The sequence below is a fragment of the Cydia strobilella genome, chromosome 4, assembly GCF_947568885.1.
Source record: "Cydia strobilella chromosome 4, ilCydStro3.1, whole genome shotgun sequence".
Taxonomy (NCBI): domain Eukaryota; kingdom Metazoa; phylum Arthropoda; class Insecta; order Lepidoptera; family Tortricidae; genus Cydia; species Cydia strobilella.
In genome coordinates, this window is record NC_086044.1 from 5,633,608 (window position 1) to 5,659,713 (window position 26,106).

The window sequence follows — 26,106 nt, forward strand, 5'->3', positions numbered from 1 at the left end:
ACCTTGAAAGTCTTTGAGTAGTAGTTTTCATTTGTACGAACCGAGAAAGTTGCGTTTGTTAGATTTGATTGAATTTCTCGCAACGGAATGCTTTTTAGAGATACCTAACCTAGTTCTCAGTAGAAATCTTTAGTCAGAAAATAATTGTTTTGTTGTACTTAATATATCCTTGGATATAATTAGGTTAATACAATGAAATTAGTTTTGATGAAATAACCTTGTTTTTTTCAATAATGGGAAAAATATGCGTAGTGCTATTTGGTGGCGCTACTGCGCTAAATTCCCTTTCGGCACTAAACTTTCTTGTATAGGCTCGGAAGGTGACTAACTGACCACTGAGATAAGACGCTGACATACATTGACGTAATTGACAACTGAATTAACAAATTAAATAACGCAACCAACGATGACTGACGAGGACAAATTAATCTGGACCAAGCGGGGTAAGTCAATCTTTCGATTACTGTTAGATTAATTTATGTCTGGATCCTCATTCCTCCATATTCTAAAACATCAGTACGACAAAGTTGAGATAATTCAGATCAAAATAAACAAAAGGTTTTCACGCAGAGGCAGGCAACTCATAACAATCCGTTAATAGCGTCAGACCAAGCTAAGTTGGCAGCGATATTGATATCCCAGACGGTGAAAGTGTTAAGTAAACGTAATATTTAGTAAATGGTGCAAGTGGCCCTTAGTATTTTGTATTAGACCACTTTGCTTCGTTCAAGTTTTAACGCTTTTTAAATGTTCGTGCCACTATTCCATTATTATACTAATAAAACGAAATTAACAGGTATTTTTTCTTATTTTAATATTTTACGGTTAATTGCGAAAGACAGAAATAATTACGATAGGCATAGCTATAAACACAGATTAGGAAAGAATACGATACGTACAAGATGCATTCCTAAAAAAATATTCTTACAGATACATCTAAATACGCCAAAAATACAATTATTTTTAATTTATACCGTAATATCATACTTACGTCTATGTATAGGTACACTAAGGTTAAATGAAATATGCATTTTTGTGCCAGTATTTTTTTAGGGCAGTTTTTTTTTTCGTATTAGGATATTACGACAATAACTCTTTAATCGATTGTTGGTTATTTTTTCAATTAAGTTTAACTCGACAACAGTACTTCTTCTATAACATGTATGTAAGAAAACATTAAACGATGAAAATTGAAACCAAAACGTACACAGGTAGAGGACGCGCTTACACATAAATATTTACGTGTGAATATCTACGATTATGAATAAACACATAGTTTGTTACATTCAAACAACACGGATAAATCGCTTATAAAATATATGAATATCGCTGAAAATTAATAATAGATACTTACTGCCCTATTTGGCATCGATAATTCTTTCAACTTTCCGTACAAATAAAAAAAAACTGTAGTCTCAATTAACAAGCAGACAGAGTATTCAGTAAAGAAACACATTTTATCCTAAACATTGACATTTTAAGGCACTATCTATACACGCACTACGTTATACAAAAATACTAGAAATCGAGAAAAGCTGTCATAGACACAACGTTCCTTCCGCCGTGTATAGATTGAGCCTAACACAGTATCTACAAAGAGAAATGGACTAAATGCTAAATGGCATAAAGTTTAAAATTGACTGATAAGAAGTTAGACCGAAGTTTCAGCTGATGTGCTGGTTTTCCTAGAATCACTTTTTTTTATTCCGCCACTCCAAGATTCCTTCCGCCTTACGATATCGCCCTGAAAACCGCCCAGAGGCCTCATACAATTAACTCGTAAATTTAATCAGCTAAATTCAACATTAATTAATGAACATTATGCAATAAAGGTAAAGGTACCAAAACCTGGGACAATATTTTTAAAAATGGACACAAAAATCATGCAACAGATAAAATGAAAGTTAAAAGTGTAAATGTTTAAGCGTAACATGAAAGAAAAAAAAGGTATGAGGGATATGAACAGTGACTCTAAAACAGCAGTAGAAGAAATTAAAAATCTACTTACATCATAAGTTTATCCGCGATTCTTCAATATTTTACCCTAGTTTCTATGACTTAAACATTCAATATTTTCCTTGTAAAATTGAGTTTAATACCTAAGAAAAACCACATTAAATCTAGACCAATGGGGATTTAAAACTAAAACAATATTTTTCTACATTTTATACACAACTACGGCGTATAGTGTAATAATAACTTGCATGAGTAATTTTAAATCTACTAGAATATGAATGTGCTCTACACATGCACGTATTTCACGAAAAATAATTCGCACCCTGTATTCCCTGGTCGAATGATCATTCGTGAACCGGGGTCCGTGCGCCATGCTATGCGTGTCCGAGTTCCCAAACAAGGCTAGCGTCATGCTCGGAGTTAGAATTTGGTGTCATTGACGCACACCTTTACTGGAGGATCGTCTTCTTCTACTTCGTCCATGGTGGATAGCCGCCTTTCTATCTCCGATTGGAGATCTTTGGACATCAGCTTTTTATGCTTATTGCTGGAATTGTTAAAGGTTTAAAGGTATTAAGTCTATATAACTATGAAGTTACCCTGTTAGTTCATAATCTTAAAGCTCAGGTTTGGGATAAACGTATGTTACGCGCAAGCGTTTAAATAAATGTTCTAATTATTTCTTATTTTGTAAACATATATTTTGAATTACCTACAAATAGCAGGTAGATACTAAGTAATGCTTTCTTAGATACTTACTTTTTTTTCCCTGTTTTGGGCTTAATATCCTTAACACCATTTTTATTCTTCGTTTTATTATTCACGTCCTTCCAAATACCAGTCCTATTCACCTCCTCCGATATGTTAATCGACGTTAACGGTATATTCATGATATTACCATTTATGAGAGGAATTTGCAAATTTTCTTGATACGCTGGCGGATTACTTTTGCTCGGTTCCTAAAAGGAAAAATTCGAAATATTGCGCACTCGAGACACAAGTTTCAACAATACAAAGATAAAGAGGGCTTACATATTCATATGATACGAATGCTACTTACTTTTTACAACGTTCGTAAAACTATATACGTGAGGTGTAAGATGAAAACTTGCAGTGGACAAGGAAAGTAAAATAATGGCCAAAATAAAATGCAAGAGTAACATAACACGCAATTTATTTCTAAAACAGCGCACTGGTTCTACATGGCGGGATGACTAAATAAACGAATGGTTCGCCAAAAAGGTGATTTAGGTTTAGTTCCGTCGGCATAATTTTAATATTTTTGTGACCCATCCCACCTCATCTCCTAGCTCGCGTAACTCATCTTGGTTTCGCTTGGTCATTTCTGGCATGACGTCGTCCAGGATTTTCAGTTCGCGTCTGGTGAAAAGTAGGTCCAGACTCTTTCGGATGCCTATCATCACGACCAACATCAGTGGGAAGAGAATGGATGTTGAAGAGAATGACTTTATCACCCAAAGACAGACGAGGCAAGTGAGTTGAATAGCGGTGAAGAGATGGACGCGTCGAATGGGCACCTGAAAAGTATTGTTAATTGAGTATGACATTTAATTTATAAGATGGACTGTAATATTCATAGAAAATTAGTCCTTACTTGTCTCAAGAACATATGATCCGGTTGATATTTCTGTGGCATAAACATTATTAACATTCTGTCGAAGAACTGAAGTCCTTTCAACGATGCAACTCCCATATACAGAAATACGCCAAATAGGACAGGCATTGGTATATGTTTCAGAACTGGGGTCAGCACAACAGACAGCCCAATAGTTAGGAATATAAGAATATGGGTAGCTCTTTGTTCTCTCACGCCTAAGAATTGTGGCTTTTCCCCTGGCGCGGCACATTCGGATTCAACTTTTAATGAATTCACGTGGTTTATGCTTAAAACTGTGGCAGCAACAAACCACGGCAGACCCATGATCGAACATATCTGAATCAAGATAGCCAGTACAAACAAGTCTAGATGATAGCCGCATCCCTTCTTTAGTTTATTTTCTTTCCTGTTTACGATAACGGCCGTTATTTGCTGGTCCATAAAGATTAGTATAGTGCCTAATAAAGCTGGTAATATTGCTACTAATGCCGACCAGACAGGATTCCCATTAAACGGAGTTATAACCCAGTTCCTTGACGGGAGCGTCGGTTTGAATTCGGAAGGTACTTCGAGTTTAGGCGTCTTTACACCCACTTTGTAGTCCAGGAACGACATAGACAAAATTGCTATAATCACGGAGAAGTCGCTTATGATTTGCCGTACCTACAAAGGTAGAGAATGTCACTTTATGAAATCTCAAGTGCACTTTTTAAGGTTGTTTTTTTTTATGAAATTGTTTAACTAAGTCTAAGATTTCGTATTTACCTTCGATGGAAAGAAGAGAGAGTTCTTAAAATCTTTCAGAATAATTGATATTGTGAAGGTACCCAAGAACAAAATAATGGACATCAAGAAAACGTCTGGTACATAAACTTTTGTGTCGCATCCCCCACCCGCCAAAGTTCCATTGTACAACTGAAAGAAGACAACTTGATAAAAGCGGGCCACTTTTACGGAAAGTCTTCAAGTGAACCGAGCATGTGCTCAGAACTAATTATACTGAGTGGCCAAGACGACCCTTATTCGAATTAAATAGAACAACTACCTGGCATGAGTCTTTATCAACTGTTGTCCAATTAAAATGCTGGGGAACTGCGGAGTAATTGCTCGGCAAACAGTAGCATTCGTAATTGAGAACCTCGTCGGGGCGTGTCTTTAAGGGGTATTTCTTACCGATGGAAATCACATTTTCTACAGCCTGAAATAAAAATAATGAATAATTTATCGTAATTACAAAGCCGTTTAGTATTTTTCGTTTGTATCTATTTCGTACCTTGTAAATAAAAATAAACGCTATGAGTGTGGCGAAATTTTCTTCAGTAAACCTGGTGATATAACAAACGAGTGCGCTGGCATCGATAGCCACTAATATAATCAAGATTATCGCCGTCCAAGTGCCAATACAAAATCTAAAGGACATATAATCCCAATTGAGTTGCTTGCAAAATTCATACACTATAGTCTCAAATACCAACACAGGTCCTGTCGAACCCAATACTGTCAAAGGCTGACCTGAAAAGAAACCATACCCCATACCACACACAAATCCAGAAACCAAGGATTCCATTGCAGCCATATTTTTTCCAGTCGCTTCTCCTAATAACCCTCCAAAAGTTATAATAGGCGATAAGCAAGCGAAGTAGAGAAAAATCCAGGAAGCTACACATTGTATCGCTAGTGCATCTTTAAAATCGGACCAGTACCAAGGCACTTTTCTTTTAAGATCATTGATTAGGCCTCCAAATAGTCTCCCTGTCCTAGATAAACCTGATTCCTCCCTTTGTCTTTGTTCTTCTTCTTCCTCGTCAAATTCTTCTTTAGGATTGTTTTCATTTGGACGTTTTCTAGGATCTTGGGATGGAATAGCAGCTGGAGGTTCAATACGAATGGTGGGATCCCACTCTCCTGGTGGCAATACTGTGACAGCATCTAAGAATTCATCTATACCAGCCAGCAGGTGGTCGCGTTTCTTCGCTCGGTATGCAACTTCATGGAAAATTTCATCTGACATAAGAGTTGCCATTGCTCGACCGATTTCGTGAAAACTGGAATTACTATTTGGTGGACCGAGTAGTACAAACATGAATCGTGTCGGGACGGGAACTTCAGTTAAATCACCCATAATTGTAGCTGATTTCAGTCTGACAAAAGCTGATAAAGTTTTCTCTAGGAAGTCAACTTCTCCGACCAGTATGTTGGAAGCCTCGGCACCGGGTGGTATCTTTCGCATAAAATGCGTATTGCATTTATGATTTATGTCGCCATTTATTGGAAGATCACCGGAACTGTGATTCCGAAGCATTGAAATACTGCTTGGACTTTTTATCATTCCTTCTTCTTGTTGCGTACCACCTGAAATATAGACCATAATTTAATGAAAAAATAACTATTTTGGATACACAATATGTAAAGTCCATATATACATACATATATATACATACATATACGTGCATAACAAATCAATTAAAATCATATTTTTAAGCATTGTTGTACAAAAATACTATGAACGTGGACACTGTAATATTATTCTCAAATACAAAATCATGGCTGATGTTTTCAATAACATCGACGAACATCAATGAAAATAATGAAATTATGTAAAAGAAGCAAAACAACATAATCGCATTTGACAATAGCAGAATTAATTGAAGATGGTAAACAAGGATTTGTGAATGAAGAAAAACAAGGCTTATAAGAACAATGATTGTAAGGAGAAGCGGTTACCCGCGTTAGGGATGCCTAGAAAACGACTGAATTCTCCTTTGTGAGAGTGTCCATTTGACGAACTGCCTTCCTCGACTGTAATATAATACGAATGTTTACTATAATACATTAAAAAACGACTCCATCTAGCTTAAACGTTTAAAATACAATACATATGTACAATATATATAGGTAGATAGCTTGAAGTGCGAGCGTGCCGGTCTTATAGCGTGATTGGTGTCGAGTTGTCGAGCGTTACCAGGTCACACGCCGCCTAACCTGGCACTGCTAGGTAGGAGCCTCTTGCGTCAGCTGCCTGCAGCAGAGCGGTGTTGGGAGACGAGGTGGACCGACAACTCGAGCTGCGTCGAGACCCACCGTCCTGGAAATCTAGGGCACCGCCATATCCGTGTTAACCTTACTAAGAACATGCACTTGGACAGAAAAGTTTATAAAATCAGATGCAAGATTACAGAAACAATTAAAGTACAACTTACTTTTGCAAGACGAGTGATTCTTCCCAATATCAGCCAGTGATCTGATTAGTGGCAATCGCGACATGTTATTATGGTTTCGTTTTTCATGCTGATGCCTATGTTTCCTTAACAAGGCATCTTTAACCTTGTCTCTACTATCGTAACCTAAGCACCCATCGACCACCATATGATCTAGAACAGTGTCCGCGACCTGTTCCAAGCAGTTAGCCTCAATGTCTAAAATCACGGAGCCGTTCAGAATTAAGCTTCGAAGTTCGAAGAGCGAATGAAGGGATAGAGTGGCGACGTGAGGTTTCGACCACCTGTTGCCACCTTCTTCTACGTCTTCTTCAAATTTTATCCATCGGGCGGTTTCTTTCCATTCCAGTTCATCTCCCTCTTTAACCAGCTCTTCCATTTCGGAGAAAAGTGGGTGCGATTCAAGAGTGGCATCGTCCACATCTTCACCAAGAATAAATTGTACTCGTTGAGCCGGGGGTGTCACTGCAAAAAAAAACAGAGGTGATTACAAAACGATAACATAATATCTGCAAGGTTTAGGACACTAACACTTCCATCGAGATTGTAAAAAGTGGAAAAGTAAAAATAATAGTGACCACTACTTTTATGATCGAAGACATGCGATATGATTTGAAGACCCTACAATAGTTAAAGATACAGTAAAAACTAATAGTATGTTTATTTTAATAGAAGTGCCGCTAGTATTCGCACAACCCTCCTAGTCTACGTATGAAAGATAAAGATGCCCTTTGATACTCGGACGCCGGAGGACAATCTATTGAAACTACAGTGAAATAGCGCCTCGTACTAGCGGCGATTTGTTGAAGATGACCTACTTTTCGTCTTTCACTGTGCCCTAACAAACGATAGAGATAGTAAAGATGGATTCATGCTCGTAAGGTGAAAATGGGATATCGTAAAACTGAAATCAAAATAAGAACCGTTAAGTCATAAGTTCTTACATGTTTCGCCATCTTCTGTGACGCTCAGTCGTCTGCCTCGAGGCAGTATGGGCCCTACAGAATTAATTATTTCACTAATATAATATGTACTATCATTTACATACATTATACATAGAATACAATCTTTAAATAGATCTGTACCTAAAGTCTTACTTAGAGGCTCTCTTAAGGGTAGCGTCGTCTGGATTATGTGCAGCGAAATTTATACAACGTGTCGCTTTCAATATGTATCAAACGGAGGTCAATGAAAAGGGACCATAAATGCTACCGGTTTGACCTCCATGTACCTATGTTCAGCATAGCATTTATAAATCGATCATGATTTATCATTGGCCATCGTTTTATCCATACCGAAAGCGATACCTTGTATATTTGGCAAGAGCACAATGAACGCTAACTTTCTACAAAAATGGGAGTAATGGGACTCTTATTTTGGTGTTGTAAATGCATTTTATTGCAGACTTACGAGTAGACGGAAGGTATTTTGATATATTTTCTTGGACTTTTTTAAACAATGTCAAAAAGCCATTACTTTCCATAACCATATATGTCATAAATATTTAAATTCTCCCTAACACATCTTTGGATTGAAATTGACAATTCCGCTAGCTAAAAATAAGACGCCATTTTATCCAAGGTCGTTTGCCGTGAAATTGCAATCCCACTTCAAAGCTAACAACGCTCCTTGTATCACGAATACGGAACATGTTTATTCAAGGTTGCGTTTACTTCTTGAGAATAACCCCCTTATTCATAAACATAATATGTACTTAGCTAGAATGGGTTTTGTTTTTCCTGGCTGACAAAATCAAAGTTACGATCATACGAACATCATTACAGGTTGCCCCAAAAATACGTTGTCAAAACTGTAAGAATATTTTTCATTGAATAGTGCCAAGCAAATTGACATTACTTAGTCCTACCACATGGAAGTGATGACGGCTGGAGTGGAAAGCTCACAGGGCCAGTTATAGCACTATTAGCACTATCTATTTACTCTTCCTTAGATGAGAAGATTTATATTAAACCACATAGTTAGCAGTTGGCTCAGAAATAGATTTGCCAGACGTTTGTTAATAAAAGAAGTGCTAGCCCAGGTAAAACGTAAACGTTGCTATAAGTACCTACTATAATCCGTACACGGTGGGAAGAAGTTCACAACTCGAGACACAACATTTAAGAAATTTTAACCTTATGTATTAACTCTATTTTAAGTTGAAATTTCTTCAATTTTATATCTTGAGTTATGAACTTCTTCGAGCCGTGTACCGCATTATTGACATTATTATAAATTAGATTCGAGCCTCTGGCAGCTGTGCATCAATAGGGACAGGCTTGACAACTTACGTACAAATTTTTCTTTAAAAATATTGGGACACGTCTAAATTATAGCGGTATAATGCAAGATTTCATAGGACAACTCGCAAGCCTAAGTGTAAGGTGTGAGTGGACGCTCGAAGCGGAGCGTTCGGCGGGGCGTGCAGCGTGGCGTCGGGCTCACAAGTGATTTGAGCAGCGTGCACTAAGGCCGCTCCTATACGTTTGCATTTGTTTAACATGCACGCTACACGCCCCGCCCCGCTGCACGCTGACCTCGAGCGTCCACTCAGGCCTTACACTAACGCTTTCGTGTAAATATTTTACTTAAATACCTAATACACAAATCTTATTTATTATGTATTTATACTAACTCTGTATACTGTTTACATTTACATTAACTTAGGTATAGGTATCCCAAAAGTATAAATAGCAAATCAAGGAAAATGTTTAATAAACGTTATCAAAGATATCTTCAAGTATAGGTACTTACTGTGACAAATTGTTTATTCAGACATCAAACATTCAATTAAAGAAAATCCTAACCGTAATTTACTTTAGTCCTGGTAAGTAATTAAATTGATTCTAAGAAGTCTGAATGTAAGCGTCTTTGTTTAATATTAACGAATTATTCATCATATTAATGCGTTAGTGGAAATTGCTGTTTTCAGAATCTTCTCAGACCGCTGTATTAGGACCCTGTATTTAACAAATTTTATCATGTTTAGGACCTGGCTTAACAAACTATTATTTTCAGACAGACCTAAATCGACTTCGTGTTCGTATATTTTAGGACTACGTAATCCTAAATTAGTAATAATCCTAAATTTGAAAAATACCACTTAATTTGGCACACACACACTTACAAATAAACAGCCTCTCACTCACTCATTGGTATACAGGCACAGTTAGATGTTATTTTTGTATACCATATATTAGGTAATTGGTTATAAACACAATGTCAATGTGATCTTGATAAGGAAAATTGTTGTTTATGTTTAATTCAAGGTCTATGTTTTCTATGAACTGTTGATAAACAAGATAAAAATAAATGCAGTGCTCCTGAATTATTCCGTAGTAATTTGATTACCTACACGTGCCTTATACTTAAGTATACAATAATATATGAAATATGATCAAATAATTATATGTTAAGGGTGTAACATTATAAATGGGTGGATTTTAAAATTTGACTTAATTTAGACCACGTAATTAGGTATATACAAAAAAACTGGCCAAGTGCGAGTCGGACTCGCGTTCCAAGGGTTCCGTACATTACACAATTTAAACAATGTATTTTTTAAGTGAAACGTGAGCGAAATGTCTTTAAAAAACCCGTAGGGATCGGATCAAAAACTAAGTAATTATGTCCGACTCACGCTTGACTGCACATTTTTAATAGGTTTTCCTGTGATCTATAGGTAATGATCTAGTTTGTGTATTTTTTTCAAAATTTTAGACCCAGTAGTTTCGGAGATAAAGGGGGGAATGGTCATTTTTTGCCTACTTTCTTGAATAACTTCTCAACTGTTTATCCTAAAATTATAAAAAAAAAAAATTGAGATTCTTACAATGAGCTCTTTCATATGATATGTAACACGATAACCGGTGTGAAGTTAGCGGCCGAAAGTTGGCGGCCAAATGTTGGCGCCAATCGGCCGCCAACATTTGGCCGCCAACTTCACACTAAAATTAAACTACCAAATTAAGAAGTCCGTAATAAATCTCTCAGTACATAACAGAAATGGAGTAAAACATAAATTATTAAACCGGTGTGAAGTTAGCGGCCAAAGTTAGCGGTCGATGATAACCTGACCAAATTAAGAAGTTATGTATATTTTCAACAAGAATACTGTCAAAACATGCAGAACCGCAAAATATCTACTAAAAACCAATCTAAAGATAAAACAACGCTAATAACTTGAAATGCACTTTGGCCGCTAACTTCGCACTTTAGCGGTTAAAGTGATTTTTGATACATTTTCATAATTCCTGCACCTTAGACAACAAGCAATTAGCTATCAAATAACACTATTTCTAGGGTGATACACGACTGCATATAAAAGAAACAGAGGCGACCAAGTAGAAACATCAGCTTTCTATTAACAAGTGCATTCATTAAAGATTTGCTGCATCTTAGACGGCAAGCGAGTAAGCGACACCCACTGTATCGTGCAGTGCATTACATAAGATATCAAATAACACTATTTCTAGAGTGATACTCGACTGCATATAAGACTAACAGAGGCAATCAAATAGAAACATCAGTTTTCTATGAACAAGTGCATTCATTCAAAATTTGCTGCATCTTAGACGGCAGGCGAGTAAACCACACCCACTGTATCGTACAGAACATTACACTGTCTATCAAATAACACTATATCTAGAGTGATACTCGACGGCATATTAACGGTGCACAGGCAATTATTTAGGAACTTAGGTTTTCTATGAACATTTACATTAATTGAAGTTTTTCTGCATCTTAGACGGCAGGCGAGTAAACCACACCCACTGTATCGTAAAGAACATTACATTAAGTATCTAACAACACTATTCCTAGAGTGATACTCGACGGCATATAAGAGAAACAAAGGCGACCATGTAGATACATCAGCTTTCTACGAAAAAGTGCCTTCAATCGAGATTTGCTGCATTTTAGACGGCAAGCGAGTAAACCACACCCACTGTATCGTAAAGAACATTACACTAACTATCTAACAACACTATTCCTAGAGTGATACTCGACGGCATATAAGAGAAACAAAGGCGACCATGTAGATACATCAGCTTTCTACAAAAACGTGCCTTCAATCGAGATTTGCTGCATTTTAGACGGCAAGCGAGTAAACCACACCCACTGTATCGTACAGAACAGTACATTTTCTATCAAATAACACTATGTTTGGAGTGATACTCGACGGTATATTAACAGTGCACAGGCAATTATTTAGGAACTTAGGTTTTCTATGAACATTTGCATTCATTGAAGTTTTTCTGCATCTTAGACGGCAGGCGAGTAAACCACACCCACTGTATCGTAAAGAACATTACATTACCTATCTAACAACACTATTCCTAGAGTGATACTCGACGGCATATAAGAGAAACAAAGGCGACCATGTAGATACATCAGCTTTCTACGAAAAAGTGCCTTCAATCGAGATTTGCTGCATTTTAGACGGCAAGCGAGTAAACCACACCCACTGTATCGTAAAGAACATTACACTGTCTATCAAATAATACTATTTTCAGAGTGATACTCGACGGTATATTAACGGTGCACAGGCAATTATTAAGGAACTTAGGTTTTCTATAAACATTTGCATACATTGAAGTTTTTCTGCATCTTAGACGGCAGGCGAGTAAATCACACCAACTGTATCGTAAAGAACATTACACTAACTATCTAACAACACTATTCCTAGAGTAACACTCGACGGTATATAAGAGAAACAAAGGCGACCATGTAGATACATCAGCTTTCTACGAAAAAGTGCCTTCAATCGAGATTTGCTGCATTTTAGACGGCAAGCGAGTAAACCACACCCACTGTATCGTACAGAACATTACATTGTCTATCAAATAACACTATGTTTGGAGTGATACTCGTCGGTATATTAACGGTGCACAGGCAATTATTTAGGAACTTAGGTTTTCTATGAACATTTGCATTCATTGAAGTTTTTCTGCATCTTAGACGGCAGGCGAGTAAACCACACCCACTGTATCGTAAAGAACATTATACTAACTATCTAACAACACTATTCCTAGAGTGATACTCGACGGCATATAAGAGAAACAAAGGCGACCATGTAGATACTTCAGCTTTCTACGAAAAAGTGCCTTCAATCGAGATTTGCTGCATTTTAGACGGCAAGCGAGTAAACCACACCCACTGTATCGTACAGAACATTACACTGTCTATCAAATAACACTATATTTGGAGTGATACTCGACGGTATATTAACGGTGCACAGGCAATTATTTAGGAACTTAGGTTTTCTATGAACATTTGCATTCATTGAAGTTTTTCTGCATCTTAGACGGCAGGCGAGTAAACCACACCCAATGTATCGTAAAGAACATTACATTACCTATCTAACAACACTATTCCTAGAGTGATACTCGACGGCATATAAGAGAAACAAAGGCGACCATGTAGATACATCAGCTTTCTACGAAAAAGTGCCTTCAATCGAGATTTGCTGCATTTTAGACGGCAAGCGAGTAAACCACACCCACTGTATCGTACAGAACATTACATTGTCTATCAAATAACACTATGTTTGGAGTGATACTCGTCGGTATATTAACGGTGCACAGGCAATTATTTAGGAACTTAGGTTTTCTATGAACATTTGCATTCATTGAAGTTTTTCTGCATCTTAGACGGCAGGCGAGTAAACCACACCCAATGTATCGTAAAGAACATTACATTACCTATCTAACAACACTATTCCTAGAGTGATACTCGACGGCATATAAGAGAAACAAAGGCGACCATGTAGATACATCAGCTTTCTACGAAAAAGTGCCTTCAATCGAGATTTGCTGCATTTTAGACGGCAAGCGAGTAAACCACACCCACTGTATCGTATAAAACATTACATTGTCTATCAAATAACACTATGTTTGGAGTGATACTCGACGGTATATTAACGGTGCACAGGCAATTATTTAGGAACTTAGGTTTTCTATGAACATTTGCATTCATTGAAGTTTTTCTGCATCTTAGACGGCAGGCGAGTAAACCACACCCACTGTATCGTAAAGAACATTATACTAACTATCTAACAACACTATTCCTAGAGTGATACTCGACGGCATATAAGAGAAACAAAGGCGACCATGTAGATACTTCAGCTTTCTACGAAAAAGTGCCTTCAATCGAGATTTGCTGCATTTTAGACGGCAAGCGAGTAAACCACACCCACTGTATCGTACAGAACATTACACTGTCTATCAAATAACACTATATTTGGAGTGATACTCGACGGTATATTAACGGTGCACAGGCAATTATTTAGGAACTTAGGTTTTCTATGAACATTTGCATTCATTGAAGTTTTTCTGCATCTTAGACGGCAGGCGAGTAAACCACACCCAATGTATCGTAAAGAACATTACATTACCTATCTAACAACACTATTCCTAGAGTGATACTCGACGGCATATAAGAGAAACAAAGGCGACCATGTAGATACATCAGCTTTCTACGAAAAAGTGCCTTCAATCGAGATTTGCTGCATTTTAGACGGCAAGCGAGTAAACCACACCCACTGTATCGTACAGAACATTACATTGTCTATCAAATAACACTATGTTTGGAGTGATACTCGTCGGTATATTAACGGTGCACAGGCAATTATTTAGGAACTTAGGTTTTCTATGAACATTTGCATTCATTGAAGTTTTTCTGCATCTTAGACGGCAGGCGAGTAAACCACACCCAATGTATCGTAAAGAACATTACATTACCTATCTAACAACACTATTCCTAGAGTGATACTCGACGGCATATAAGAGAAACAAAGGCGACCATGTAGATACATCAGCTTTCTACGAAAAAGTGCCTTCAATCGAGATTTGCTGCATTTTAGACGGCAAGCGAGTAAACCACACCCACTGTATCGTACAAAACATTACATTGTCTATCAAATAACACTATGTTTGGAGTGATACTCGACGGTATATTAACGGTGCACAGGCAATTATTTAGGAACTTAGGTTTTCTATGAACATTTGCATTCATTGAAGTTTTTCTGCATCTTAGACGGCAGGCGAGTAAACCACACCCACTGTATCGTAAAGAACATTATACTAACTATCTAACAACACTATTCCTAGAGTGATACTCGACGGCATATAAGAGAAACAAAGGCGACCATGTAGATACTTCAGCTTTCTACGAAAAAGTGCCTTCAATCGAGATTTGCTGCATTTTAGACGGCAAGCGAGTAAACCACACCCACTGTATCGTACAGAACATTACACTGTCTATCAAATAACACTATATTTGGAGTGATACTCGACGGTATATTAACGGTGCACAGGCAATTATTTAGGAACTTAGGTTTTCTATGAACATTTGCATTCATTGAAGTTTTTCTGCATCTTAGACGGCAGGCGAGTAAACCACACCCAATGTATCGTAAAGAACATTACATTACCTATCTAACAACACTATTCCTAGAGTGATACTCGACGGCATATAAGAGAAACAAAGGCGACCATGTAGATACATCAGCTTTCTACGAAAAAGTGCCTTCAATCGAGATTTGCTGCATTTTAGACGGCAAGCGAGTAAACCACACCCACTGTATCGTAAAGAACATTACACTGTCTATCAAATAACACTATATTTGGAGTGATACTCGACGGTATATTAACAGTGCACAGGCAATTATTTAGGAACTTAGGTTTTCTATGAACATTTGCATTCATTGAAGTTTTTCTGCATCTTAGACGGCAGGCGAGTAAACCACACCCACTGTATCGTAAAGAACATTACATTACCTATCTAACAACACTATTCCTAGAGTGATACTCGACGGCATATAAGAGAAACAAAGGCGACCATGTAGATACATCAGCTTTCTACGAAAAAGTGCCTTCAATCGAGATTTGCTGCATTTTAGACGGCAAGCGAGTAAACCACACCCACTGTATCGTACAGAACATTACATTGTCTATCAAATAACACTATGTTTGGAGTGATACTCGTCGGTATATTAACGGTGCACAGGCAATTATTTAGGAACTTAGGTTTTCTATGAACATTTGCATTCATTGAAGTTTTTCTGCATCTTAGACGGCAGGCGAGTAAACCACACCCAATGTATCGTAAAGAACATTACATTACCTATCTAACAACACTATTCCTAGAGTGATACTCGACGGCATATAAGAGAAACAAAGGCGACCATGTAGATACATCAGCTTTCTACGAAAAAGTGCCTTCAATCGAGATTTGCTGCATTTTAGACGGCAAGCGAGTAAACCACACCCACTGTATCGTACAAAACATTACATTGTCTATCAAATAACACTATGTTTGGAGTGATACTCGACGGTATATTAACGGTGCACAGGCAATTATTAAGGAACTTAGGTTTTCTATAAACATTTGCATTCATTGAAGTTTTTCTGCATCTTAGACGGCAGGCGAGTAAACCACACCCAATGTATCGTAAAGAACATTACATTACCTATCTAACAACACTATTCCTAGAGTGATACTCGACGGCATATAAGAGAAACAAAGGCGACCATGTAGATACATCAGCTTTCTACGAAAAAGTGCCTTCAATCGAGATTTGCTGCATTTTAGACGGCAAGCGAGTAAACCACACCCACTGTATCGTACAAAACATTACATTGTCTATCAAATAACACTATGTTTGGAGTGATACTCGACGGTATATTAACGGTGCACAGGCAATTATCTAGGAACTTAGGTTTTCTATGAACATTTGCATTCATTGAAGTTTTTCTGCATCTTAGACGGCAGGCGAGTAAACCACACCCACTGTATCGTAAAGAACATTACACTAACTATCAAACAACACTATTCCTAGAGTGATACTCGACGGCGTATAAGAGAAACAAAGGCGACCATGTAGATACTTCAGCTTTCTACGAAAAAGTGCCTTCAATCGAGATTTGCTGCATTTTAGACGGCAAGCGAGTAAACCACACCCACTGTATCGTACAGAACATTACACTGTCTATCAAATAACACTATATTTGGAGTGATACTCGACGGTATATTAACGGTGCACAGGCAATTATTTAGGAACTTAGGTTTTCTATGAACATTTGCATTCATTGAAGTTTTTCTGCATCTTAGACGGCAGGCGAGTAAACCACACCCAATGTATCGTAAAGAACATTACATTACCTATCTAACAACACTATTCCTAGAGTGATACTCGACGGCATATAAGAGAAACAAAGGCGACCATGTAGATACATCAGCTTTCTACGAAAAAGTGCCTTCAATCGAGATTTGCTGCATTTTAGACGGCAAGCGAGTAAACCACACCCACTGTATCGTACAAAACATTACATTGTCTATCAAATAACACTATGTTTGGAGTGATACTCGACGGTATATTAACGGTGCACAGGCAATTATTTAGGAACTTAGGTTTTCTATGAGCGTTAGCGTTGTTTTATCTTTAGATTGGTTTTTAGTAGATATTTTGCGGTTCTGCATGTTTTGACAGTATTCTTGTTGAAAATATACATAACTTCTTAATTTGGTCAGGTTATCATCGACCGCTAACTTTGGCCGCTAACTTCACACCGGTTTAATAATTTATGTTTTACTCCATTTCTGTTATGTACTGAGAGATTTATTACGGACTTCTTAATTTGGTAGTTTAATTTTAGTGTGAAGTTGGCGGCCAAATGTTGGCGGCCGATTGGCGCCAACATTTGGCCGCCAACTTTCGGCCGCTAACTTCACACCGGTAACACGATATAGTTTGAAAAACTTTATTTTTTAGTTATCTCATTTACCCCCCAAAAGTGGCCCCCGAGTTTAAAATTTATTTGTCTACGTTACATGTCCGTCTCCGGGTCACAAACTTACATATGTATACCAAATTTCTACTTAATTGGTCCAGTAGTTTCGGAGAAAATAGGCTGTGGCAGACGGACAGACAGACAGACAGACAGACGCACGAGTGATCCTATAAGGGTTCCGTTTTTTCCTTTTGAGGTACGGAAACCTAAAAAAGCCACCACTGCGACCAGCAACATTTAGTGGGGGTAACGGCACCACTTTTCAGCACAGCAACTAGAGTTGTTCCGTTTTCGAGAACGTTCTCCGTTTACTATGGGAAAATTTCTCGAGTGAGTACGTTACCTATACAAAACGGAAAATGTTGTCGAGAACGGCACAACTCTAATGGCAACATCAGGATCCTTGAAGCCTACAGGCGTATTCGGATTTTAATAATTAGATCTGGATCTAGAACTAGACCCGGACCGGACCGTGGATCGGGCTAGAACTGAATAGGAAGCATGCGGTCATAGGGTATGCAGACGACCTAGCCTTACTTGGAGAAACCAAACAAGATATCGCCGAGTCCGTTGCTGTCCTGGAAGCCGAAGCCAAAAAGGTGGGCCTGAGTATCAGCCATGAAAAGTCAGAGTATCTTCACATGAAACGCTATAAAAACACGCGCGGCAAAAGAGAACCCCTTTATATGGAGATACTACATATAAAGGGGTGGCCAAATTTAGATACTTAGGCTGCACTGTCACCGACACCAACACTCGGGAGGAGGAAATTGACATCCGGATTCAGAACGCCTTACGATGTAGTGCCGCCCTTCATAGTGTCCAAGCTCCTGAGTAAAAACACAAAACTGCGTATATATAAGACGGTCATACGGCCGATACTCATGTACGGATGCGAGACTTTCACGCTAACACTTAAAGAAGAAAACAAGCTCCTGGTGGCAGAAAGGAGAATACTTAGAAAAATCCTGGGTCCTGTGAGAAGGGAAGATGGCAGCTTTAGACTCCGAAAAAACGTCGAGATTGAAGATCTTGTGGCTGCACCCCACATTATAGGCGAGATAAAAGCTCACCGTCTCCGCTGGTTCGGCCACGTTTTGAGAATGGAGGAGGATCGCGGCGTTAAAAGGGCGTACTTGGGACGCCAGGTGGGGCGGAGGCCGATCGGACGTCCCAAGTATCGCTGGGGCGATGCTGTTGGAGTAGATTTGAGCGCTCTCCATGCCGATAACTGGCGGGAGATGGCACAGGATCGAGACGACTGGCGTATACTCGTGTCGGCGGCCAAGACTCATTTTGGGTCGCTGCGCCATTAAGTAAGTAAGTAAGATCTGGATCTGATCCAGATCTAATTTATAAAATCCGAATTCACCTTCTAGGATGACCAGAAGGAGGTCAGCGGTCTAATAAATCTAATAATTATGCATACAGCATACCTACAGCACATCAGTTCTAGAGATCCTGGACAATACTTGAGTAAAGAATATTTTGAATTTTGAATGATTTAATAAGCTTTTTCGTTTCCATTGAAATCGTTTGTATTGATTTTCCACATTACACCTACAGGTACTTATGTACATAAATATTCATTTGTATTTTGTGAAACAATAAACGTACCTACTACGCTGACCTACTAGAATAAATATCCATTTGTATTTATAAAAACCGGCCAAGTGCGAGTCGGACTCGTGCATGAAGGGTTCCGTACCATTACGGAAAAAAACAGCAAAAAAATCACGTTTGTTGTATGGGAGCCCCATTTAAATATTTATATTATTCTGTTTTTAGTATTTATTGTTATAGCGGCAACAGAAATACATCATCTGTGAAAATTTCAACTGTCGTTAGCTATCACGGTTCATGAAATACAGCCTGGTGACAGACAGACAGACGGACAGACGGACAGACGGACAGACGGACAGACGGACAGACGGACAGACGGATAGACGGACAGACGGACAGACGGACAGACGGACAGACGGACAGACGGACAGACGGACGGACAGACGGACAGCGGAGTCAGTATTAGGGTCCCGTTTTTACCCTTTGGGTTCGGAACCCTAATAATATAAACGTATACAAGAGTCAGACTGAACTACCTCGGCAGCGATTTTGATAGCACAGACTGTGCAAGTGTTATTTTAAACGTCATAATTTCGATATGTAGTTTGACGAACGGTTGGATACGATTTCCATTGAGCCAAACAGGCTTACGGACCACTTATTGAAAATTAACATCAAACGAAGAATAGGAGCCCAATTCAGATTAAACCACTGTTACGGTTTTGATCTTATTTTGATACGACCTTGAAGATATGTAGCTCGCGTTGATTGTCGTGAATGAAGTGAAAGTCTTAAGTACATGAGATGCGCGCTAATCACTAAGACGATAAAAACCAGTTCAAAAACTTCAAAACCGTAACTAGTTGTCAAATCTGGGGCCCATTCTCGAATAGTATTAGCATGGAGACTATTTCTATACCATCCATAGGTATTAGGCTAATATCATTAGTGCGTCGCCATGGCAACCCATACGATTTGACAGTTTGTTGACTAATAATATTAGTCTAAAGGCTCATTTACATGGTGCGAGTTTCTCGCCTCGACCATGCGATTATCGTAGCACGAGAAAAAATATGGCATCATGTAAACTATACGTACGATATCGTACAAGTAGGGGCGATAATCTCCTCGCCTTTGATGATTGGATGTCTCTGTGTAAACAAAACTTAAATGTGAGAATCGTATTTCGAGTTTATATGCTTTTCAGTCGTCATCATGAGTGCATTGCAAGAGGCTGTTCTGATTGTGTCGGTACTTTATACGTTTTAAATTTTACTTTTACATTTTAAATGTTTTATTAATCGCCAAAACGCACAACAAAAATTTTCTTGGATAGTACTTGAATGCTGCTAACTATTTCCCGCCAACTTTTTTTTCTTAAGGGCAACGTCACGCCATTTCAGTCAAGAGCCAATATTAAAATAAATGCAACTTAAATTATATTAAAATCATTAAATTATATTAAAATCATTAATAATGTGAGAAACAAGAAATATTATAACGAATATTTACAGTATACGTATACCTAGTGGTAAATGATTAGCAATTAATAACGTAAGTTGACTGGCAAAACTAGTATGAAAATCGGTTCGGACCGATTCGTGCGATACTCGCACGTACGTGAAAAAATGTCATACGAGAACCAGTTTAGACGAGTCGAAAAATCGTAAGAAAATATCTCCCTAGAATGCGGCTCCTCGTGTAAACTATTTCACCTGGCGATAATCTCCGTGCGAGTATCGAATGACATAATTGTAGGCGAGTTTATATTTCTCGCATGAATGTAAACATTTTTATACGATACTCGCCTGGCGATTATTGCATACGATAATGTCATACGATTTCTCGCCCTAAAACGTTCGAGGAACTCGCACCATGTAAATGGGCCTTAATGCCGTCCCAGAAATGGGCCCCTGAATCGGGCTCCGTATTTTAGTTCGATTGCCGCTCCAACTCGTTCTCGTAGCGGATTGATTGAGTCGGCATTCCAGCTTCGGGGAAAACTTAATTGCCGTGTCGATCATGAAAGCGAAGACTCCGCATCATAAGGCCACGGACAGGACGCACGCGACGGGCGCAATGTTATGAATGGCCTTGATTTTCCGCTTGCCGCCCCACCGGTCGCTTACGTTCTGTCCGCGGCCTTATGATGTGTCTTCGCTTTGATGATCCACAAGTTGGACGTAATTCAGGAAAAAGGTCCAACCCACAAAAGTCTGTCAATAACATTTAACTTACTATCAAAAATGAGTCATTAGTTTGAATGATTCAAGATTTCTTTTCGCTAGGTATACTACATAAACTGAAAAAAAAGCGGTCGTGATCCCACACTAAATTATTACGGTATCGCTTATAAGCATGTCATACGTACTTGTATATGATCAATACGATAGACCGACCAAGTAAAAGGTTCTCAACGGGTCACCCTTAAATCTGTGCGTGTGGGAAGCATTAAATACAGAAGCATGGCGGGAAACAATAAAAATGGCCGCGCAATGACCTCAATGACCACAACTGCTCTGACAAGAGTATAATATAATACTATCAAGTGACTAACTCAGCGTACTACGTAGGCGAACAACACGCGAACGCAAAGCGAAGCGATGCGGCGCGGGGTGAATCAATCCTTTGGTACCTATAGAAGTGTCCTACGTGGGCGATCTCGTTGGGAACGCGAACGCCGTGGACCGCTTCGCTTCGCGTTCATGTTGTTCTCTTACGCAAGACGCTGCGTAAGAAGAAGATATAATTATGCTCCGTGTAGTAGTTAAAGTAGTCTGTGAGGCAAAATCTGTGAGGCGAATACGACTTCAAATTACCCTTTGCTCGTATTTCTCGATTCGCCTCGTTCAGAGGCAAGAGGCAATGAACCATTCGGAAACAACGCAGGGTCAAACGATATTGCAAGATTCTGAAAACAATAAATTTCTTTACTAATTAGCGAATCAAGTCAAGTAGTGCTACGCCGTTATACTTACTTGCCTATTTTTTTGCATGAAATTATGCGCTAAACTATGACAGTTCAGTGTGATAGTATGAGTGGCTGTCATGTAAAATGTTTTTAGATATTTTTTGGAAGTTAAACATATTAATTTATTTACTGATAATGAATCTTTTATTTGCACACTACATTAAAAATAAAATACAGAATTTGAGAAAATCTTAAAAAAAAAATTTGCTTATTTAGAAATGTAACATACAAAAATACGGTAAAATATATTTCTTTAATTATTAGTTCAATTAAACCCAACCAATAGAGACTTGAAAAAAAAAAAACTACTCTTTATCAGGAAAAAACCGGCCTCACCGGTCAGACTCGCCCACCGAGGGTTCCGTACTTTTAAGTATTTGTTGTTATAGCGGCAACAGAAATACATCATCTGTGAAAATTTCAACTGTCTAGCTATCACGGTTCATGAGAAATAGACAACGCTTGGTGACAGACAGACGGACAGCGGAGTCTTAGTAATAAGGTCCCATTTTTATCCTTTAGATACGGAACCCTAAAAACTGTCATAGGGACCATCATTAAATACATAGAAAACACACATATATGAAGCTGCTCGTTATAGAGCGAAACTTGTCGAACAATTTTTGACTTAAAATACGCGAGTGAACCGTTTTAATATATTAAATATGTATTAAACACATACACTGTATATATACTTTGGCTATAAAATATTCACACAATTCGACGCGAGGTATCCTACCGAGGTATAATGTTCCCACCCTCCCACCGCGAAGGCAAATACGCAAGTAAATATAACCAAATATAACATACCACCACTAAAACTACACAAACACAAACTCGACACGTGTTTCGCCTCTCTACGAATACACAAGTGTGTATATATTTGCTCCCGTCCGACGGAAAAAAGGATGTAGGTAATCCTATGCCTTAGCTGGCTAATATACCTAAGGTCTAGGTGGGTCAAGACATTTGCGCCCGGTCACTTGGTGAAACTTTAGGCCATAAACTTTCGTTCGTTATAAGCAAAGCTCACTTACGCCTATTCGTCCTATTCAAAAAGAAAATTTAACATGGAGTACTTAGTTTTACCGTAAAATTTTCCTTTTTAAATAAACATACTCTTTTAAAATGCCGAAGTATTAAATACAAAATGCCGTTGATAATCGTTTGTCAAAGACAAAATTTAACAGAGATTTGCTAAGTTTCAAAATTACTGTTTAGATTTAAGAGTTGGTCTGACAGTAAAATTATTCAGCGTGGAATATACCTAGATAGATAGGTAAAGGGTTGAAAAACACCATGAGGTCCATTCTGATTTACCTAACAATTTGACATCGTTTTCATCTTGACGAACGTTCACGCTGCTTCGTGCACGCGAAATTCAATTAGAGTCGTGTCATTAGGCATCTTGCTCGTACTTATTGGTGCACAGCAAGTCTTGTCAAGGTCGTAACATAACAAAATATTTTTTTTTACAAATTATTAAACCATTATTGGCCTCCATGTATACTTGGATGTACTTGGACCTAGTGGCTGAACCTAACATCATGGAGAGCTCATTCTCAGGATCATGATAAAGCTCACAGGCACAGGCTCCGTTAGTACAGTCAGCAGCAGTCAGCAGTCAGTTTCAAGTTGCTAAGCGGGTCAGGTGTTCAAAATGATCTTGACGCGACTTTATTGTTAAGAGAATAAGACCGTGTGAAGGTAATTTTGAACACCTCGCCGGCTTAGTAACTTCTGGTGCTGACTGTACCGGGACGCCTAGTAGGACGGACGCCCCAAGTATTTGTGCAAACGAGTCAACAATTGGCGTCACTAAACTTTAGTGACTAAAGTGACGCTCCTGTCTTATCCTCCTAAGGCCCAAGGTCCCACCTATAGTACTTCTTCAGTTAGATGAAATTTAAGTCATATTCCATTGGAACAGAGTCGCTTTTGCTGTGTTTAGTTTAATTTTCAAACAACGCAAAATAAACTATTTCCTACACTATAGGTTCAAATTTCAGTGGCAAATTTTGGTTTTTTCATTTGTATGGCTGGGCTATGTCGGAGGCCAAGTCTCATTTTGGTGACTGAGCCAACGGAGTAACTAAAGTAATAATTGGACTAGGTAGGAAACAAATCCCAACGTACCAGGTCGATCGTCCTCCCCATTGCGATGGTGATGTTTGTGTTTCCGATGCGAGTGTCTCCGAGCAGGCACGTGTACGCCGACAAACACCGTGTGCGCTCTGTGACCTGAAAGGAAGCCAATGTCAGTGTTGGTATGTGTGGGGTATCGTAAGAATTCCTTCAAAACGCATTTCGAATAGAATAGAATATAATTCATTTATTCATGGTAATCTACATTTCATACAAACGTATTACAAATAAAGATTATATTTAAAACAAAAAGTATATACCTAATAGTTTACCACGAAATCGATCGAATCGATTAAGGTCTTTCAAAACGAATAAGGGTCTTCAACAACAATAATCGCTCCGAAAGAAAATAATAATAATATGTCCCTGTCCCTGTGTCTAACTTTTGAACCATGCGTCCAAAAAATATGAAAAAAATAAATCGTGAAAATAGAGCTCAATACAATTACTTTCAACGAAAACTATAGCCAATATGATCGGACCAGCCGTTTTTGAGTTAGGCATTGCAAAGTCTTCCCTTCATAAATAGTAAATGAAAGACGTAGTACAAAGCGCTGCAAAGGTACTCCCTTATGCTTTGTAATGTACACGATACTTACTAATAGCCCCCGTTTAGCCTATTCTGACAGAACGGTAACTATTACGGAACCCTACACTGAGCATGGCCCGACATGCTCTTGGTCGATTTTTTTATATTGAAAACTTGCCGCCTCGAGGCTGCACGCTGCACCGCGCGAAAATTGTAAATATTGCTTTGAGAGCCTGAACCGCCGCGCAAGCACATTCTCAGAAATCATGCTTAGGTACTCGACTAATATCCACTTTCACCTTACCTATGGTTACCGCTTACTGAACGATAAATTCTAAGTCATACCTACCATTTTCGCCTACGTGATAATAATAGGCGTTCCTCTCGCATTCCCCAGAGTATTTCTCAAAAATTTTATAAAGCCTCAGCGCTCATAAATGCAAAACCCTATCTAGGGCTTACGTAATTTCTCATCTAGAAAAGAAAAATAATCAAACATAGGTACTTTTTTTGGAAGAATAATATATAAAAAAGAATTTAAATAAATAGTCGTTCACTTTCCTATTAAGTTTAGGCAATAACTTAAACTGGTTTTCTTTTCAATGTTATTACGTTATTTCGATGGTTCCAAAAAGTTCTATATGTGACGAAAATAAGAAACATGAAGAGAAATGTTATTTATCGATAGAAATAGCTTCCCAAGATCGTTCTTTTTATACCTATAAGCGCAATAAGGGGACCAGGATAAATAGTCCTTGATCTCGTATCCGGTTCCCTGAGAATTAAGTATTCGGATAAAAGTGTAAAGTGTAGTGGGATACTTACTACTTACACTTGCTTTCGAGATTTCAGTCATGCAAATTTATCGGGTAAACTCGTAAGTAGGTACTCTTTTTCATCAGGGTTGTTAGGTATTATAAGTATGTGGGTAGGTATAAATAATTCTGAGAAACATGAAGTATTTCGATGATACCTATTGAAAATTATTTCGTGTTGTAGTTTACGATCGTAAATTATGTAATGGTAACGCAGCGTCTTTCGTAAGCGAACAACTCGCGAAGCGAACCCAGGGTGGTCATAGTAAATTATAGAGTATTGTAGAGTAAATTATAGAGGGTGGTCCAACCTCTATACTGTATCTATTCTCTTTGCTAGAACTAAGACGCGGATTACTCTCGCAGTGTAAAGCCGGTAGAGCTCTTTGAGCCGTGCTCAAGGTAAAGACTACGTAACTTGGAACCTTTCAGGTATTTCACCGGTATTAAGTTTCGAAATGACTAAAAACTTGGACAGGTCTTTTATCGATAAGTAATAAT

The 26,106-nt window shown here is 38.3% G+C and overlaps 2 protein-coding genes across 4 annotated transcripts in view; both read right to left on the reverse strand.

Moving 5' to 3' along the window:
- Window positions 1-26,106, reverse strand: part of LOC134741007 (homeobox protein aristaless-like) — a 509,271-nt gene that overhangs the window by 317,099 nt on the left and 166,066 nt on the right. The window lies entirely within an intron of this gene.
- Window positions 1,396-26,106, reverse strand: part of LOC134740955 (electroneutral sodium bicarbonate exchanger 1) — a 92,416-nt gene continuing 67,705 nt past the window's right edge. The window contains exons 3-14 of one of the 3 annotated variants that reach the window (XM_063673630.1): window positions 24,253-24,357; window positions 7,737-7,790; window positions 6,775-7,257; window positions 6,557-6,667; window positions 4,848-5,926; window positions 4,620-4,772; window positions 4,340-4,489; window positions 3,572-4,237; window positions 3,255-3,494; window positions 2,716-2,915; window positions 2,404-2,503; window positions 1,396-1,744 (exon numbers count right to left, since the gene is read on the reverse strand). In XM_063673630.1, coding sequence (XP_063529700.1) covers window positions 1,652-1,744; window positions 2,404-2,503; window positions 2,716-2,915; window positions 3,255-3,494; window positions 3,572-4,237; window positions 4,340-4,489; window positions 4,620-4,772; window positions 4,848-5,926; window positions 6,557-6,667; window positions 6,775-7,257; window positions 7,737-7,790; window positions 24,253-24,357 — 3,434 coding nt within the window. In that variant the 3' untranslated portion in view covers window positions 1,396-1,651. Of the gene's footprint in view, window positions 1,745-2,403; window positions 2,504-2,715; window positions 2,916-3,113; window positions 3,495-3,571; window positions 4,238-4,339; window positions 4,490-4,619; window positions 4,773-4,847; window positions 5,927-6,556; window positions 6,668-6,774; window positions 7,258-7,736; window positions 7,791-24,252; window positions 24,358-26,106 lie in introns of those variants that run through there. The other 2 variants (XM_063673627.1, XM_063673629.1) reach the window with 2 other exon arrangements.